We start from the raw sequence: 16,542 nt of genomic DNA on the forward strand, positions 1-16,542 counted from the left end.
AGCTCTCTGCATCTCCTCTGTTTCTGATGCTGCCCAATTCATTAAAAAGCCTTTTCCCAAATACCTTCTGTTAGATTTCATCTAGTTTTTCTTTTAGCAAGCTCATGCTATTGACTATACCATGAGTAATATAGTGCTTTGTTCCTGAGATGGAGTCTTGTGTCTTCTGCAAGCGTCCAGTGAAGTGGCAGGCAGACTTGTCAGCTTGCCAATATAAAATCTCAGACCCTTCCCAGTTCTTGATGATTAGTGACAAAGCTGGGATAGTGGAGAGATGTGGCTTTCCAGAAGAGAAATGACAAGGGCTTAGGAGATCTGAGAAGACTCACATGAGGCCAAAGGAGTGGTGAGAGGCAGAAGGGAAGTGGCTCTGGCTGTCACTGTGCAATACCAGGATCCTTCGTGATGGAAATGTTATCTTACTGAAATCTATCTATGCACTGACTGTGTTACATACCACATATGGCTTCGCAAGATGTTACTGTATTCATCAACTTAACATCACTACAGCAAATACCTAACACGGGCTACTTTTTCTGACTGGTGGACCTGGAGATTCAAGTCCAAAATAGAACAGCTCCATTGGTTTGGGCGTCTGGCAAGGGCAGCATATCATAGCACAGGAATGTGTCAGAGGAGTAGTCACATCATAAGGCAGGAAGAGAGACTGAGGTTCCACAATCCTCTTCAGGGACACATTTCCAATGACCTAAGGACCTCCCACTAGGACCATGCTCTCAATACCACCACCCTGGGGACCAAGCCCTTTAGGAAACACTTTGCATCTAATTACCTTAAAATTAGGGTTGTATTTTTTTAATGGCATTTTCTCAAAATAAAGCTTTTAAAATGGCATTGTCCTCCCAAGGAATTACTAGCCAGAGCATTTGTCACCAGGTTTTAAGGTTTCTAGTTTTGTTGACAAGTGACAAAAGAGCTAAGAAAAGTCATCTTGAGTGGCCTGACGGCACATGTCTGCAATTCCAGCTACTCAAGAGACTGAGGCAGGAGGATCCCAAATTCAAAGGAAACCTGGTCCCCAAATAAAATTCTAAGAGTACAAGGCCCTATAATCAATCATACATCCAATGCCCAGTACTCTCCCCCACAAAAAAAGAAAGAAAAGAAAAGAAAGAAGAAAGAAAGAAAGGAAAGAAGGTAGGAAGGAAGGAAGGAAGGGAAGGAGAGAAAAGAATCTCAAACAACATGGTTTGGAAGCATTTACCAAGTACTTGTCACATATAACCAGGAGCTACAGAAACAGACAAAGATGCAGAAGACAATGTAGGTTTAGAAAAGAACACATGCTTCTAAGGAAGCTGAACAGAAACTATAGTGTTATTTTTTTTTATATGACACTTCATTATTCGTGCCTATAATCATAAATGATTCTCAACAGAAAACAAGCTGGACCTGACCAGTGGACAAACTTATGGACAATTGTTCCTTTCTTACTCCTAGTCAGCCTAGATCACTTCACTACCAGAATCTCCTACTCCCAAGCCACCTTCCGTGTCTCGCTTCAGTCCTACCACTGCCACCCCAGGTTGCCTGGGTAGAGCAGGAGGGTGGGGAATGGTACACATACACATTCACGCCTGCCTTGTGCCCTCCTTATTGCAATTCTTCTAAATATGAACACTCCAAAGAAGAAGAGGATAAGAATGGCAAGGACTTGCCAGGACCCCGCTGCCAAGCCTCCTCTCGCTACAGTGAAGAGGCCATGATGCCTTCTCTCCCCAGTCACTTCAGCTCCTCTCTCAGCCTTCACAAACCCAAGGCTCCAGCCAGGTCTCCAGGCTCCTACTCCACAGCATTTCCTGAATATCTCCTCCTAGCTTTGCTGGAGCAATGCCTTGTGTGTCACATTCCAAGAAAATGGAAAACAAATCTGGAATGAGTGTAACTCATTATTTCTGAATGTCCTTATCTTCTAGCAAAGCTCTCTTGTAACCGTAGTCTATTTCTTAGTGAACCGGTCACTTTTGGAATTGTGAGGTTTCATTTATACCAAGAAACCTAATATTAAACTACTATTCACACCCACTGGGCAAGAACTGCTTTCACCTGTTAATGGATCTTGCCCATTAAAGTGAAAGCCAACAAATGAAGCCTGGGGGCGGTCAGAACAGTATCCCATGGAGGGGAGGGCAAGCTGCAACAATGACAAGGTCTATTGAATGGCTGGGGCCACCTGGCTGGCAAGTCGGCTGGTAAGGTTTCCCATCTTCCCTTAACCCTCAAGTACTCTGCTTCTGAAAGTGGGAGTGGTGCAGATTACATGGGCCTTGCACTAGAATTCATTTACTTTATTCAAGCCCAGAGTTTCACATTCATTTCTAACAGACTTTCAAGTTTTCAAGTTCACAGCTAATCAGAATGACCTAATCTCCACAGGGAAAAAAGCACTTTATTCACTCAACAATCATTTGCTGAGTCCCTAAGTGCCAGGCACTTGGGGATAAGGCAGTGGCCAATACCCCTACCCTCCTGAGCATATATGGAGAAGAACACTCAGAAGTAGAAAATTAAAATAACTGCAAATGCAATAACTACAACATGTGATCGTTGCTCATAAGGACATAAACAGATCTAAGGATCTTGTATTTTCTTTTTTCTTTTCCCCCAGTACTAGGAAGTGAATCCAGAGGCACTTTAACATTGAGCTACATAAACAGCCCTTTTTAATTTTTTTTTTTTTTTTTTTTTTTAGACAAGGTCTTGCTAAGTTGCTGAGGCTGGCCTTGAACTTGCAATCCTCCTGCCTCAGACGTCAGAGTAGCTGGGAATACAGGCATGAGCCACTGTGCCTGACAGATCTTGTACTTTCTCAAGAGTATGAAAAGCAATGATCCTTTCCAGTCCTATAGAAATTTGGAAAAAACTCATACAACTTATTGACCTCAAATATACCTGAAAATTTAAAGTAAATCCCAGATGTCAGCTTGCTACCGCCTCTGTCAAAGGCTGAATGCCATGCCATTCCCTAGAGTAGAAGCACTAAGCAAGGGGCCAAACCAGTCACTGAGGAGTAAAGAAGGGTAGCAGAGAACATGCTACAAAGCACACCTTCAGCTACTTTGAAATTTGACTTAGGCTGGACCCTGTGACCAAGGAAAAGTGGTCTCCCTTCTGCTTCCAGTCAAGATGACATAGCACCCTAGCACCCTGGGATTTGCTTTAGATAACTTTTAGGGCACAAGAAATTCTTTTAGGAATTAAAGTGTATTTCAAACAAGCAAACAACAAACATACAGGCCTGGAACGGGAGACTGCAAAGTCAGTTTTAACATTCCCCCAGCCTTGCTTTCTACACCGCTGGACTCCACTTAGGACCCAGTCACACCAACTGAGCTCTGGAAAATGATATGAAGTCATATTATGAGGCATCTAATCTTTTCAAACCTGTCCTTGGTACTTGGGTCTCAAGAAAAAAAAAAATAGCTCTGAAAAGTCCCTGTGAAAGAAACCTGCATTTCTTACACTTTGAATGCAATTTTCCCAAATTTAACTCCAAGATCTTTGTTTAGTTTTGCTTTCTCAAACAGAATTTTACTCAACAGACTGACAACTCTAAATTTGTTCCCTACAATTAAATTTCCACTTCTTCTCAAATACTTATAAAGTCTGGCTTCTGTTAAGTTCTGAAGTAACAGCTGAAAGTTTCTGCCTAGACTTGTGTGTGTGTGTGTGTGTGTGTGTGTGTGTGTGTGTGTGTGTGTGTGGTGTTAGGGATTGAACCCAGTGGCATTCTACCTCTGAGCTATATCCTCAGCCCTATTTTTTTTTTATTTTGAAACAGGGTCTCACTAAATTGCAGGGGGGCCTCAAGAGGCAGCTGAGGCTGGTCGGGAACCTGAAATCCTCCTGTCTCAGCCTCCCAAGTACTGCGATTATAAGCGTGTGCCACCCTGCCCAGCTCTGGATTCACTTTCTAAATCCCTACAGCTGTAAATGGGATGGGGCGGGTTAAAAAGTGTGGGGATCTCTAGTCCAACACCCATGACAATGATAATGAACTGCAAAGAAATGGTCTTTTTTAATATTCTTCAGAGAAATTTTTCAACACTTCTCTACCTTCACCAACTCCTTTGTAACCACTGCCAGAAAAATTCTTCCCTTAGCCTCTAAAGCAGCAAGCCTCAAACTCTATCCATCTGTGCTATTCTTTTAACATAGAAGTCAACCTCACTAGCCACCCTGCACAGACCTGCCCCCTACTCACCACCTGAGCTCAAAGCCCTCCAATTACTTCCCATCTCAACCAGAAAGTCCCAAGTTCCAAAACGCCAACCTCTACATCACTCTGGCCAGCCTGCGACCTCCAGACCTCTCCAGTCCATTCCCCTGGTTCTCTCTCTTATCCCTTTGCTCACATCTTGTTCTCTGCTGGACTATTCCCTCCCATCCTCATGGGGCTTGCTCAAGTGTCACCTCCCCCCCCCCCATTTAAACTTCTAAGTTTCTATACCCTTAAAAAAAAACAAAAAACTTACTTTTGCACTAACTGTTATCCCTCCATAAGTCCCGGTGATTGCTGGGATTCTTATCTGTTCTACTATCGTATCCCCCTGATGCAAGTTAGCTGACAAGAGTTCGATAAGCACTTGAAAATAAAGAAAAACTCATTTCCATAGCAAAGACTTGCTGGGAACCTGCTCCCGTCCAAGTTAATTAAATGAAGACCTGACTTTCCCGGCCTTTAGCGCTCCACAAGAAGCTCAGCACCACAAAAAGAAATATGTTCGAATACAGGGCTGAAAACTGAAAAGCTCGGCCTTGCTGGGGACTAGGCTGGCGTCGCGCAGGTCCCCACGGACCATCTCCTGAGGGCCTCCCTGGGTCCCCGGGGAGCAGGGGTCCCACTCCGCCACCCTGTTCCAGGGAGGCAACCTCCCGCCCCTTCACTCTGGGCACGAGACTGGGCGGGAAAAACGCGAATGGCTCTACCCGCCGGCCTCAACCCCTCCCCCTGGCCCCGTGCGACCCCGAGCTGGGCCTGCGGACCGAGCCCCGCACCTGGCCCGCTGCCCCAGCCACCCAGCGTCCCCCACCGCCGCCAGCCCCACCTGCTCCCGGCGTCCCCTGCGGCCGCTTCCCGCGCGTGCGCAGTCAGGCCCGGGCGGGTTGGGGCGGGGCTGGCACCGGCGCCGACAGTAGACACGCCCCCAACACAGAGCCGACTTGGGATTGGCTGTCGGCGCTCGCCCGAGAGGGGAAGAGACTCTGAGGGCTCCGCATTTAAAGGCTCGGGCAAGTCCGCTCACAGGTATCGCTTCCTGCTCCTCGCCTCCTCCGTGGACTCTGCGGAATCCTCGTAATCCCTCCAGCATGTCTCAGGTATCGCGCGTGCCCAGCAGCTGCGGAGGTGGAGCGGCGGGAGGCCCGCGGTGGGGATCGCCCGGTAGGCAGCGCCCGGCGGGGTCCTTCGCTCAGAAGCCCAGCACTGGCTCCCGGACCCCTGCCCATCCCTGATTTTTCACTCCGAGCCTTGAGAGCGGAACTTTCCCTATGGGGAATTCTTAAACTGCTACCACACCGCAACTGCTGGAAAGTTGCTCGTGGGTGGACTTCTCGGAGAAGCAGGCGTAGGGGTGGAAGGCTAGGGTCCTCCCTAGGAAGATGGGGTGAGTGGGGGGGGGCAGTTGTACGAATTGAAAGAGCGAAAAAACTAAGCTCTACACCCGGAAGGACCCGGCCGGATCGGGGGCGTCACAGTGGAGTGAGAACGCCAAGAGGCCCTGTCTGGAACCTTGGAGGTCAGGGGAAGTAGGAGCTGAGTGCCCAATGTGCCCGGAGAGGAGTCGGGACCCGGGGAGAGGTGACCCTTTTTCTGCCTTCCAGTGTGGACCCTTGTCCAGCATCGGCCTATGTGAGGAGACCTCTGGCCCCTCCCGTATTCCTCTTCCCAGTCTGGGCACTGGGACAGAGGTCAGCGCTAAACTTTCAGGCCCCAGGGGGAGGGGCAGGCGGCAGGCGGCAGGCGGTCTCCTCATCAGCTGTTTAGAGCAGGCCAGGCCAGCCCTTTGCTTATGCCAAAGCTTCACTGGGACCCCAGCCATTCCCGGATCTGGCTGGGTGGAGGACAGGCCGTGGCCTTGCTGCGTTTCCGCGGAATGTTCGCCCACTGCAGACCAAGCCTTGGCCTGCTTCCCTTCACCACCGTGTTCCGGTTCTTGTTGCCAGCTGTAGTGGGAGCATCGGATAGTAGTTGTGGATTGGATGAGTGAACTGATGCACTTCCCCTTCTTGTTTCACTGACTCATTCGAGAGCTACCCGTTGAGCAGAAGGGAGACACTCTTGATCCTTGAACGGGCTGCTTCCTCTGACCTGCAGGGTGAGGGAGCACTGCCTTTCCACCCTCTGTTCCTATTCCGGACTCTCTTCAGGCTAGGTAGGGCTCCAGTCTTCCTACACACAGAGGCTATCCTCATTCTCTCCTCTCTCTTACTCAGGCTGACTTTGACCGGGCTGCTGAGGAAGTTAAGCACCTCAAAACCCAGCCAGCAGATGATGAGATGCTGTTCATCTACAGCCACTACAAACAAGCCACCGTGGGTGACATCAATACAGGTGTGCTGAACTGCTCATCAGAGCCCTGGCCAGTGGCTCCCATCCTTGATTGGAAATCTGGGAACTTCGCTCTCAAATCACCTGAGGCCCTACTCTTTGGGCCCATAGTCACAGTTCTCAGGGTTCCTGAGGTTTAAGCAGAGAGAGTTTCCCCAAAGACGATAATCTTACATGGATTCGCAATCCCTCAGGTAGCAGAATTCCAATCCTGGTTTTAGAAAAGCTTTACTGATTATCACCAGCAGCTCCCATCAGAAGCTCTCATCTCATCTATAGCTTTGTTGAGTGGCGATGTTTGCACGCCCGATAGGTTCAAAGTAGAAGCACTTGGCGACGCCACCAAGCTTGATCCTGTAGCAGATCCTGTGTTGTGGGGGTGGATCAGAATTGTTTTTGTTGGCCACTGTCTGTACTTTCCTGAAGACTATTTGTTTCCTATCCAAAAGTCTTTGGCTATGCTTTGGACTGACATATCTATAATATTGTCTTTTCCTGCCTTAGGCAGTTTCTAGTCTGCCTCTAAGTCCTATATACTAAAGCAACAGTACTAAGGATTCAAAAGTCGGTGATTATGGCAGCATAAAAGAAGGCTGTCCCATCCGCCCCCGCCCTGCTTTCAGGAGGAAGACACGCATGGACCCCAATTCCAGTGGCACTAGGGTGGTGGGTGGAGCTGGTGAGCGGGCAGCTGGCCAGCTACAGCAGGAGAGAGTGCCCAGAGCTTAGGATCCTAGGCAATGCCAAATCAAACAGTGTGGTTCACATCAAGGGCTTAGTTAAGGAAGGTCTCATGGCAATGATTAGTTGTACAGTAGGTATATACACTGTTTCTTTGTGGGAAAGAGGAGATAATAAAGTACAGGTGGCCAGGGGCCTGAAATGCTATCCTACAAAAATGGTATTTTCACAGAGCCTGGCCTCTAGCCAAGCTAGAAGGACTTGCTGTCATGTGAGTTTAGCTAGACTAACTTGGCATCTGTTGCCGCCGGATGGGAGACCACTTTCTCTAGGGCTGTACTCTTCAAACAGCACCCACTAGCCATGTGTGGCTATTTGCACTTTAACAAAAAAAATTAAATAATGTCAAAATCTTCATGAGCTGTATTTCAGGGAGGCTCAGTTGCCACACATGGCAAATGGCTCCTGAATTGAGTGTTGCAATCATACATTCCCATCATGGTAGAAAGGGCTGTCAGGGAGTGTGCTCTAGGATTCTCATGGTGTCACTGCTGGTCATCTTGTTCAGGTATTCCAGGCACTGCTTTTCTGAAAGCACTTGGGGACACCTGATGCTCCTCTAACACAGTGTTTTGGGCTGTGGTCCCTGCAATTATTCCCGTGGGCGGTGAAACAGGTCAGAAGGGAGGGAGGGAGGGAAGGAAGGATCCCCATCTGCAGATGATTACAGGTCTGGATGCAGAAAATCAGTAAAAACTCCCTGTCCTCAGAAAAAAAACCTCCTACAAACCAACAAGAAATAGACTAACAAGTTGGTAGAAAAAGAGGGCCAGGATACAAATGGACTATTCCCAGGCAAGGACAATAACACATTAGGGAGAGGAACTGAGTGGCTGAGAGCAGAGATGGGAGGGAAGCCTGATAGAACTGTGTGGCTTTTGAATTCTGAGTCTTGTGAATAGATGTTTAAGGTTTTGTTGTTGTTGTTGTTGTTGTTGTTGTTGTTGTTGTTGTTAAAGCACAATTTTTTTGAAAGAAATTTTGGAGTTAGCTTGCAACTCAAACTGTCATGTAGTGAGAACAAGATTTTCCTTTCTAGATTTTAAGTTTGAATTTCTATATATACATCTGGTCTCTTAGGACAGAACCCCGCACACTGAACAATACCCATTTAGCTCTATGACAGAGCTTAGATGGAATGGGAGGGGGTTAATAACAGGTGACTTGCATGGGAAGAAAGTTGATCAAGTTTTCTATAAGAACCTAAAGCAAATCTAACAAAGTGCTTCCTTCCCTTGTTTAAGAACGGCCTGGGATGTTGGACTTCAAAGGCAAGGCCAAATGGGATGCCTGGAATCAGCTGAAAGGTATACTCTAATCAGCCCCCTCCTTTGTGAAGCCCAGTAATGAAAGACTCTTCATCTGGCCTGTAAGGGGGTGGGAGGCACATGCTGGAAACCAGCCTGACCTGAGCCAGAGGAAACTGGGCCACCTACTTTCTCTAATGCTGCCCATGGCTTTTCTAAAAGCACTATCTCTGGACAGGGGTGCCATCTGGAGAAGAAAGAAGGGTGGGGGTCCAGACTACTGAGAAACAGGCTGCGAGGTAACATAGTTGGCATGGGCTTCAGATATGTTCAGAAAAAGAGATGGTTTCTTGTTCACACCGCCCTCTTCCTGACAAGGCCAGGCAGTGACCCCTTTGCTGGGGAGCAGCCCTCCCTGGTTCCCTTCCAGCCTCTGGTAGGACCAGTGAATGGAGCTATTATACCAGCAGCCAATAAGTATCCAAGTGCCTATTGAATCACGTGCCCCTGTAGCAGCAAAACCCAAAAGTTGGCACCAAAGCTCCCAGCAGCTTTTGTATCCTCACTAGCTAGTTGCTGAATAAGCCTTCTGTTTTCCTGCAAATGAGAAGCCCATGGATTCAGAGAGGGTCACGATACAATAAATGTACTCCTAGGATTTGCAAGGCAGGAATGCCTATTGGACTGTCCGTTTTCATCCGGCACTTCCACGCCATTCTCCAGATGCAGGCAGCAGTCTAGAGCAGCAGAACAAGCTCCAACTCCCAGAGGGACTCTCTTCACCAGAGTACCCAGAAAACTGGGTGTGGCTGTCTCTGAGGATATATTAAGTGTCTTTTGTGCTGCAGCAAAGATAAGATTTGTCTCATCCCCCTTCTCTTCCAAGAACCATCTGCTTTTGCTCAGAGGCTCAAACCTCTTTTTGTAGCTTCTCTCTGGGGAGAAGAGAGTGGGCAGCTTTGCCTTTTCACTGCTAGCTTAGCAGCTCTAGAGATAAGAGCCTGGCATAGAAATACTTGATAGACCAAAGCTAAGCATGAAATCAGGGCGTCCAGTAAGGTCATCATGGTGACGTTGCTGGCCTGTCTGAAAGGCAGTGGCTCACACGGACCTCTTTCCCACTGTCATGGGGGCAGACTTAGGACCCGCCCCTTCATGCAGGATGAGCTCAGTGCTTCACAGAGTGAGGGAACTCTGAGCCAACCTGCTGGGGCACTTTGAGTCTAATCTTCAGCAAGTCTCTGAGCTGCAGGTAAACCCCCACTTTACAGGTGAGAAGCTGAGCCTTGGGAAGTTGAGCCAGACTCAAGGCCTAGAGTCTGCTGCTTTTCCATGCGTCCTCCCTAACACAGTCCTGTCTATTTCTTCCAGGGACATCCAAGGAAAGTGCCATGAAAGCGTACGTGGACAAAGTAGAAGAGCTAAAGAGTAAATACGGGATGTAAGAGACTGAATTTGGTTGCCAGCCACACATTTAACACAGGATGATATGCTGCCTTGTTTTTTCTAATACTGCGGAGGAGGTAAAAAGTGAAATATTCGGGCTAACCTAGTTCCTCAAGGCTTTCCAGATGTGGCTCTTACTAGTAGGGGCGGAACTGATTACTGACCCTCCCTACATAATTTTTATCTGAGATCAATTAAAAGTACATTTGTTATTTGAAGTTATTGGTAATCTGGATTCTTAAGTTATTTATTCTGTTCCCATCTCATCCTCACTTTTTCCTTTTTTTTTTTTTTGTTGTTTATGGTGCTGGGGATTGAACCCAAGGACATTTTACCTCCACGCTATATCATCACTTTTTAAAAAAACAGGATCTCACCAAGTTGCTGAGGGCCTTGCTGAGTTGCTAAGGCTGTCCTGGAAGACATGATCCTCTTCTCTCGGCCTCTAGAGTAATGGGATTACAGGCATGTGCCACCACACCCTGCTTTCACTTTCTTTTTCTAAAGATGTCTTCTGTATGTCTAACTGCCTTCCTTGTGACTTGCTGGAGTATGATGTACCTCCTGTTCCAAGGCCCCACATGGTCTCAGCATTGGTGGGGGGGAAACAGGATGATGGAGGTGGTTTTTCCCTTCCTCTTCCAGTTCCAGCCACACAAAGGAAGATCAGGCAGGCTGGCTGAGACTTCAGCCTGCAGGTGCTCCAGCCATCTGTCACTGAAGATGGCTGGCCTCAGGCTCCAAGGGAGGTGCGGCTTGACAAAGTGTTGCAGTTTTGTCCAAGATTCGACCAGTCCATGGACACAGTAAACGAGCAAGAATGGGAGTCCATCAGCAAGGGGTTGTGCATCTTGGCATAGGCATTCCCAGGGTTGGCTCCTGTGGAAGCTTGGCCACCAGCTGGGGTGGGAATGCAATTGACAGTGAGCTGAGAAATTCATCAGCCAGGAGAAGCAGAAGCAGAACCTGGAGAGGCTGGAGTTTGGAGGACTTTGTTGAAAAAGAAGAAGAGTAGACAAGTCTGTACTTGGCAGATGTTTTCAGGCTGCCACTTCTGCAGTGCCTTGCAAGTAGTACTTTTCTCATTTTGCAGGTGAGGATGCTGAGGCTGAAAGAAATTTAGGAGAAGCTGTCTGAGCCAGGCAGCTCTCAGACTGCTTCCCTCCAAAGCCCATGTGTGGCCTTAGACATAGTTCAGTCTCACCACCAGAAAAGCAGTGAGCCTGAGCCTCCAGAAAGGCAGGAGCACTGGGCAGCTAGGAATGGGTGTAACTGGGTAAGGCTTGCCTTCTGTACACTAGGACTTGCAAGTGGAGTCAGCCTAGGCAACCAGGAGCTGTGGAAGAGATGTAGTAAGTAAATCACCAGCCACTGGAATAGTGGTGCCTCAACTCAAGCCACAGCTCAGGTGCAGATGGGAGGTTGCTCCAGCAAAGCAAGAGGGCCAAGATCACAAAGCCACTCATGCATTTCATGGGAGGACACTTCCTAAATGGCAGTGTCCTTTGCCAGGGAGTTTGTTTCCTAAGTTTGCATATAACTAAGGATGTTTGAAGTGGAGCCCACGGCTCTCTACTCCCAACCTGGCTCCATTACACTGAGACTGCCAAGGCCATCAAACTAATAAGCACCTCTGTAAGGCCTAAGGGAAGCAGTAGGGAGCCACAGCCACGCAAATATGGGCCCATATTTGGATCATTTCCTCTGTTCAGTTACTGGCTCTTCAAGAGCAGATCAGAAGAGCCAGGTGCCATGTCACACAACGGGAGTCCTAGTTATTTGAGAAGCTGAGGAGGGAAGATCACTTGAGCCTTGAAATTCAAGACCAGCCTGTTCAACATGAGATATCAAGACCCCATCTCAAAAAATAAAAAAGCTGGGACATTTAATCCCAGTACTGAGACAGACTGAGACAGGAGGATCACAGGTTTGAAGTTAGCCTCAGCAATGTAGTGAGACACTGTTTCAAATATAAAAAAGGAGCTGTATATGGCAGTGCTTGTAATCCCAGCATTTGAGAGGCTGAGACAGGAGGATCGAGGTTTGTGAACAGCTTCGGCTATTTAGTGAGGCCCTTTGCAACTCAGACCCTATTTCAAAATAAAGAATAAAACAGTCTGAAATGAATTCCAAGCTGTTCCTGTCCAGCCATCTCGGGTTCCAGACCTGTCTAACCATAGCTGCCCAGAGAGCGGTGGTGTTGTGTGAGAGTCTCTGGTATGAAAGGACTGATTGCCCGATGTATGCTCAGGAGTCTTGTCCCTCGCCAGCCTTCAAAGCCCTTCTAGTGCTGGACAACTTCCCTTGCAAAATCTAGGTCAGTAATATCTAGGAGCAAATATCGCTCCACTGGTAACACTGGAAGATGTGGAGAAGAGGTTCCTGCCCTGGCTTCTCACCAGTTTTTGGCTTGTGAGAGGCAGTGGGGCCAGCTGATTAGAACACACACACTATGTCCCTGCCTCATCTGTGGCCAGAATCAGAATGGGCTAGATGAGCTAGTCAGCCTTTGTGCAGTGACTGAAACTATATTTTGACAATTTATATTGTTAATCTTTTGGGGGATGAGAAAGAACCATTCTATGGGAAAGCAAAGCTTGGGTCCAAGGCCATCATTTACTAAGGACCTGCTAGGTCCAGGCTTCAAGTTCTTTGCTTCAGTTCTTGCACCTCATTACAGTAGTCACCCCTTTTTCTTGATAATACACTACAAGATGTTGCACCTGAAACCATGGATAATACCAAACCCTACGTGGAACCAGTTATCTCTGTTTTTCTTTCATATACATATTCATGATAAAGTTCATAAATTATGCAGTAAGATTAACAATAATAATGAAAATAGAGCATTTATAATAATATACTTTAATATAAGTTATTCAAAACTTGTGACTTATTTCTGGCATTTTCCATTCAACATTCATGGACTGCCTGACCACAGGCAACTGAAACCACAGAAAGTAACCAGATAAAGGGGAAACAACAACCCTTTGTGATGGTGGTTGCTGTGCCCATTACTCAGATGAGACCATTAAGATTCAAATGATGTAAACATACTCAAACCCAGAGCTCTCTGGGTGATAATGTCTGGCTTATCCCTTCCCGACCCAGCTCTGCATTTTCTCAATGACAGAGTAGCCCAAGCTGCTCTTGTGAAACCCTGTACTTGGCTGTGGGACCTATTCCTGAGGAGTGGCTTGCAAAAGCTGGTCCCATCTCCCAGGTGAGTAATTTTTAAGTACCTCAGGTGATCTGGGGCCTCGCCAGGTCTGCGGTGCCCCCGCCTCCACACCAGCAAGCAGTTGTACTGGTTTCTCAGAAAGTACTTTTGGCAAGGTGTTCTGGGAACGAGTCCACAGCAGCCTCAGGGACTGCTCTGCTACTGTGGCTCTCACAGTGACCCATGTACAGCCCAGGGGTGGTTCACAGGGTCACTGGGGAGCAAACGAGGCAGCAGAGGCAGGCCATGCATCTTCTCCATGGTGAGGAGCCCGTGGCACCTTCGTGGTGTGACAATCTCAGATGGGGCTTTCGAATCCTCCTTCCCTCTCAAGTGCCAGGTCAGTCTTCTTTGACCCTCAGTTCCTTCAGATGGAAAATAGGTACAGTTTGTACCTCCCAGGGCTGACAAGGCCTCTTAGCACAATGCCTGCCAGCAACTCCCCAGCACCCAGGGGCCTTCCCTCCCCACCCTCAGAACGAGCCCTGGCTGGCCCCTCACAGGACCCAGCCTCACTGCAACAGGGCTTCAGGAACTTGGGAGTCAGCCATGCCAGGAAGCGAGGATTGTCCAGGGTGTCTGCCTCCCATCAAAAGCTCCACGACTCAGAAACGTGGAACCAGTTATCTCAAGGGAACACTTAAGAGCCACTGGGGTGCAAGTCAGGCCTTGGCTCAACCGCGGTCCAAGTGAAATAGACATAGGCCAAGTTATATCACTGCTGTAAGCTTCAGGTTTTTTCATCAATAAAATGGAGCTGTGCAGAAGGTTTTGTGTCCCATGAAAGCCAGCGGAGGGGAAAGAGAAGACACAGGAGTGACTGGCTTGGCAAAAACCAGCTGGGAAGTCTTGAGGGGAGTCTAAATAGCCAGATAGATAAAGATGCCTAAAATTAATGGTATTTGGAGTTGAAGGTGAGCCAAGAGAAATCACCAGCAGGGTCATGCCTCTGTGGTCTGGGTTAGGGCAAAACATTTCTATCCCCTTGGTAGCACATGGTGGCAAAGATTAGAATGTTTCTTCACTTGCTTATTTCTGCAATCATACTTTTACTTTTCTTGAAAATGAGGAAAAGCCCTATGCCAGATCCTGAAATGCACCCTGATCCTGAAAAAGCCATACATAGCACAACATAGCACAAGTGCACACTGTGGCCCTCTGCCCCACTTCCAACACCCTTAGTACAACTTAGAAGGCTATAGTGTGGAGCATTTTTTATGATTTTCAATAAGTGTTCTTGCTAAGTAAGGAATGAGGAAGTCTAGAATGGAAATCCTTTCCTTTTTATGTAGCTGTAAAGATAGCTCCATAAGTTTTTTCTTGGGAAATTGGGGAGTATCAAAGGCAGCACAGGATTCTGCATGTAGGGGGGGAGAATGTGGAGTAGTCTCAGGGTTATCTGTGGGGACCCCAAGTACCCTGATGTGGATTTGTGCCCCCAAAATATGTCCAAGCCCTAAACTCTGTGCTTGCAAATGTGATTGTATTTGGAGATACCGTAGCCCCCCATAAACTGTTGTGGATGCATTCCAAGACTCCCCTGTGGATGCCTAAAACAAGTTATTGCTGAACCCTACAGATTCTGTTTTGTCTTATACGTACACACCTATGATAGACTTTGATTTATAAATTATCCATAGTAAAAGTAAGAATAGCTAATAATACAATAATCATAACAATATACTACAGTAAAACTTACATGGATGTGATCTCTTTTTCAAAGCACCTTTAAAGGAAGCCCTTAAGGGGCGAGATGGCACATGCATGTAATCCCAGTGCTTGGGAGGCTGAGACAGGAGGATCCTGTCAGGTCCACAGTCAGCCTCGGCTACTTAGTGAGATCCTGTTTCAAAATAAAGAATGAAATAGAGTGAAATAAAGAATGAAGTAAGGTTAGGGATGCACCTCAGTGCAATAAAAAAAAAAGCATTTAACACACAAAAAAAATAACCCAATCAAAAAGTGGGCAACTTCTCAAGGAAATACAAATGGCCAAAAAATCTGAAAAAATGCTCAACATCCTTAGTGTTGAGTTTCTCTTTGTCTGCTTACCTAAAGATTTCTTTAAGAGAGTAGATGCTTGTTAGCACTGTTGCGCATAGACAAACACAATTCCTATACAGTAACTATGATTAATGGGGACTGTGTTCATAAATTTTCAGTGTGGCAAAATCCTAGCATATGGGACCTGGAATTCTTGACCAAAAACGATTGCAATTATAGATATCTGAGAGTCCCAAAAATGTGATGCTCCAGGAATAAAAAAACAGGATACCAATATAGGGTTTTATTTTTTTAACTAAGAAAAGTCTCAAGTTTGAGTTGTGAGTATATATGTCAGTACTTGTAATATTACTTTCTGAACTTTTCTATATGTTGTCAGAATCTGTGTGTGGGGGGGGGGTACTGGGGTGGAACCCAGGGGCTTTTCTACCTCTGGGCTATACTCCCAGACCTATTTTTATATTTTATTTGGAAACAGGGTCTCACCAAGTTGCTGAGAGCCTCACTAAGTAGCTGAGGCTGGCTTCAAACCTGTGCAATCCTCCTGTCTGAGCTTCCCAAATGCTGGGATTACAAACTTGCACCACCATGCCCGGCATGTTTTCAGAATCTTATATAGCATTAGGATGAAGAAAATCACTGTAGTGCACTCAGTTCAAGTGGACAGGAAGGATTCCCACAGAATGCTTCAGAGATGAGGGAGGGGATTTTGCTCAGCCCCCAGTGGTCCCCACTCTTCACATCCTCCCTTTTGAGAGCCAGACATCACTGCCTTCCACAATAATACTTTGAGAGCATTCACAAGTCAAGGTGGAGTGCTCCCCACCTCCCTGCTGATGCTAGGCTTGGTCTTATGACTTGTTTTGGTCAGTGAAATGCCATGGAACATAAGTTTCAGCGGGTTTGCTTTCCCTGACTTACCAACTCTTACTTTCCTGCCATTTGCTTTGAGAAGAATGTGCCTGAGTTGCAGGTATCTCCAGGTGGAGGAGAGGGCAGAACACACCTGAATCTTACCCATAGCCTGGGTCAAGTCCAGCACATCCTAGACAAACTTGGCAGCTCCACCAGCAGCTGGAAACCTGCAAGCTAGAAACAAGTGAATTGATGTTGTTGGAAACTGATTATAGTCAGGCAACAAGATTGCAGCAAACACTTTCATAGACATCTGATGTTTTTATCTATCTGGCATCCTTTCTCCCATTTTACTGACAACAGTTCTTCTTTCTTTAGGGCAAATGCCAAAAGGTGGCTGTGCCAGGCCACCAATCACAGTTTCTTGATCTAAAAGTAGACATGCCACACAAGTAGCA

General features: G+C 47.1%; 1 protein-coding gene across 1 annotated transcript; it reads left to right on the top strand.

The window, feature by feature from the left end:
- Nucleotides 1-5,228: 5,228 nt before the first annotated feature.
- On the top strand, nt 5,229-10,004 carry DBI (diazepam binding inhibitor, acyl-CoA binding protein; the record flags this gene model as incomplete). Its single annotated transcript, XM_080688825.1, has 4 exons — nt 5,229-5,340; nt 6,457-6,574; nt 8,557-8,619; nt 9,931-10,004. The coding sequence occupies exons 1-4, from the start codon at nt 5,332-5,334 to the stop codon at nt 10,002-10,004; spliced, it is 264 nt and encodes an 87-aa protein (XP_080544951.1). The 5' UTR covers nt 5,229-5,331.
- Nucleotides 10,005-16,542: the final 6,538 nt, after the last annotated feature.

Source organism: Muscardinus avellanarius (assembly GCF_963383645.1).
Source record: "Muscardinus avellanarius genome assembly, chromosome: 2".
Taxonomy (NCBI): Eukaryota; Metazoa; Chordata; class Mammalia; order Rodentia; family Gliridae; genus Muscardinus; species Muscardinus avellanarius.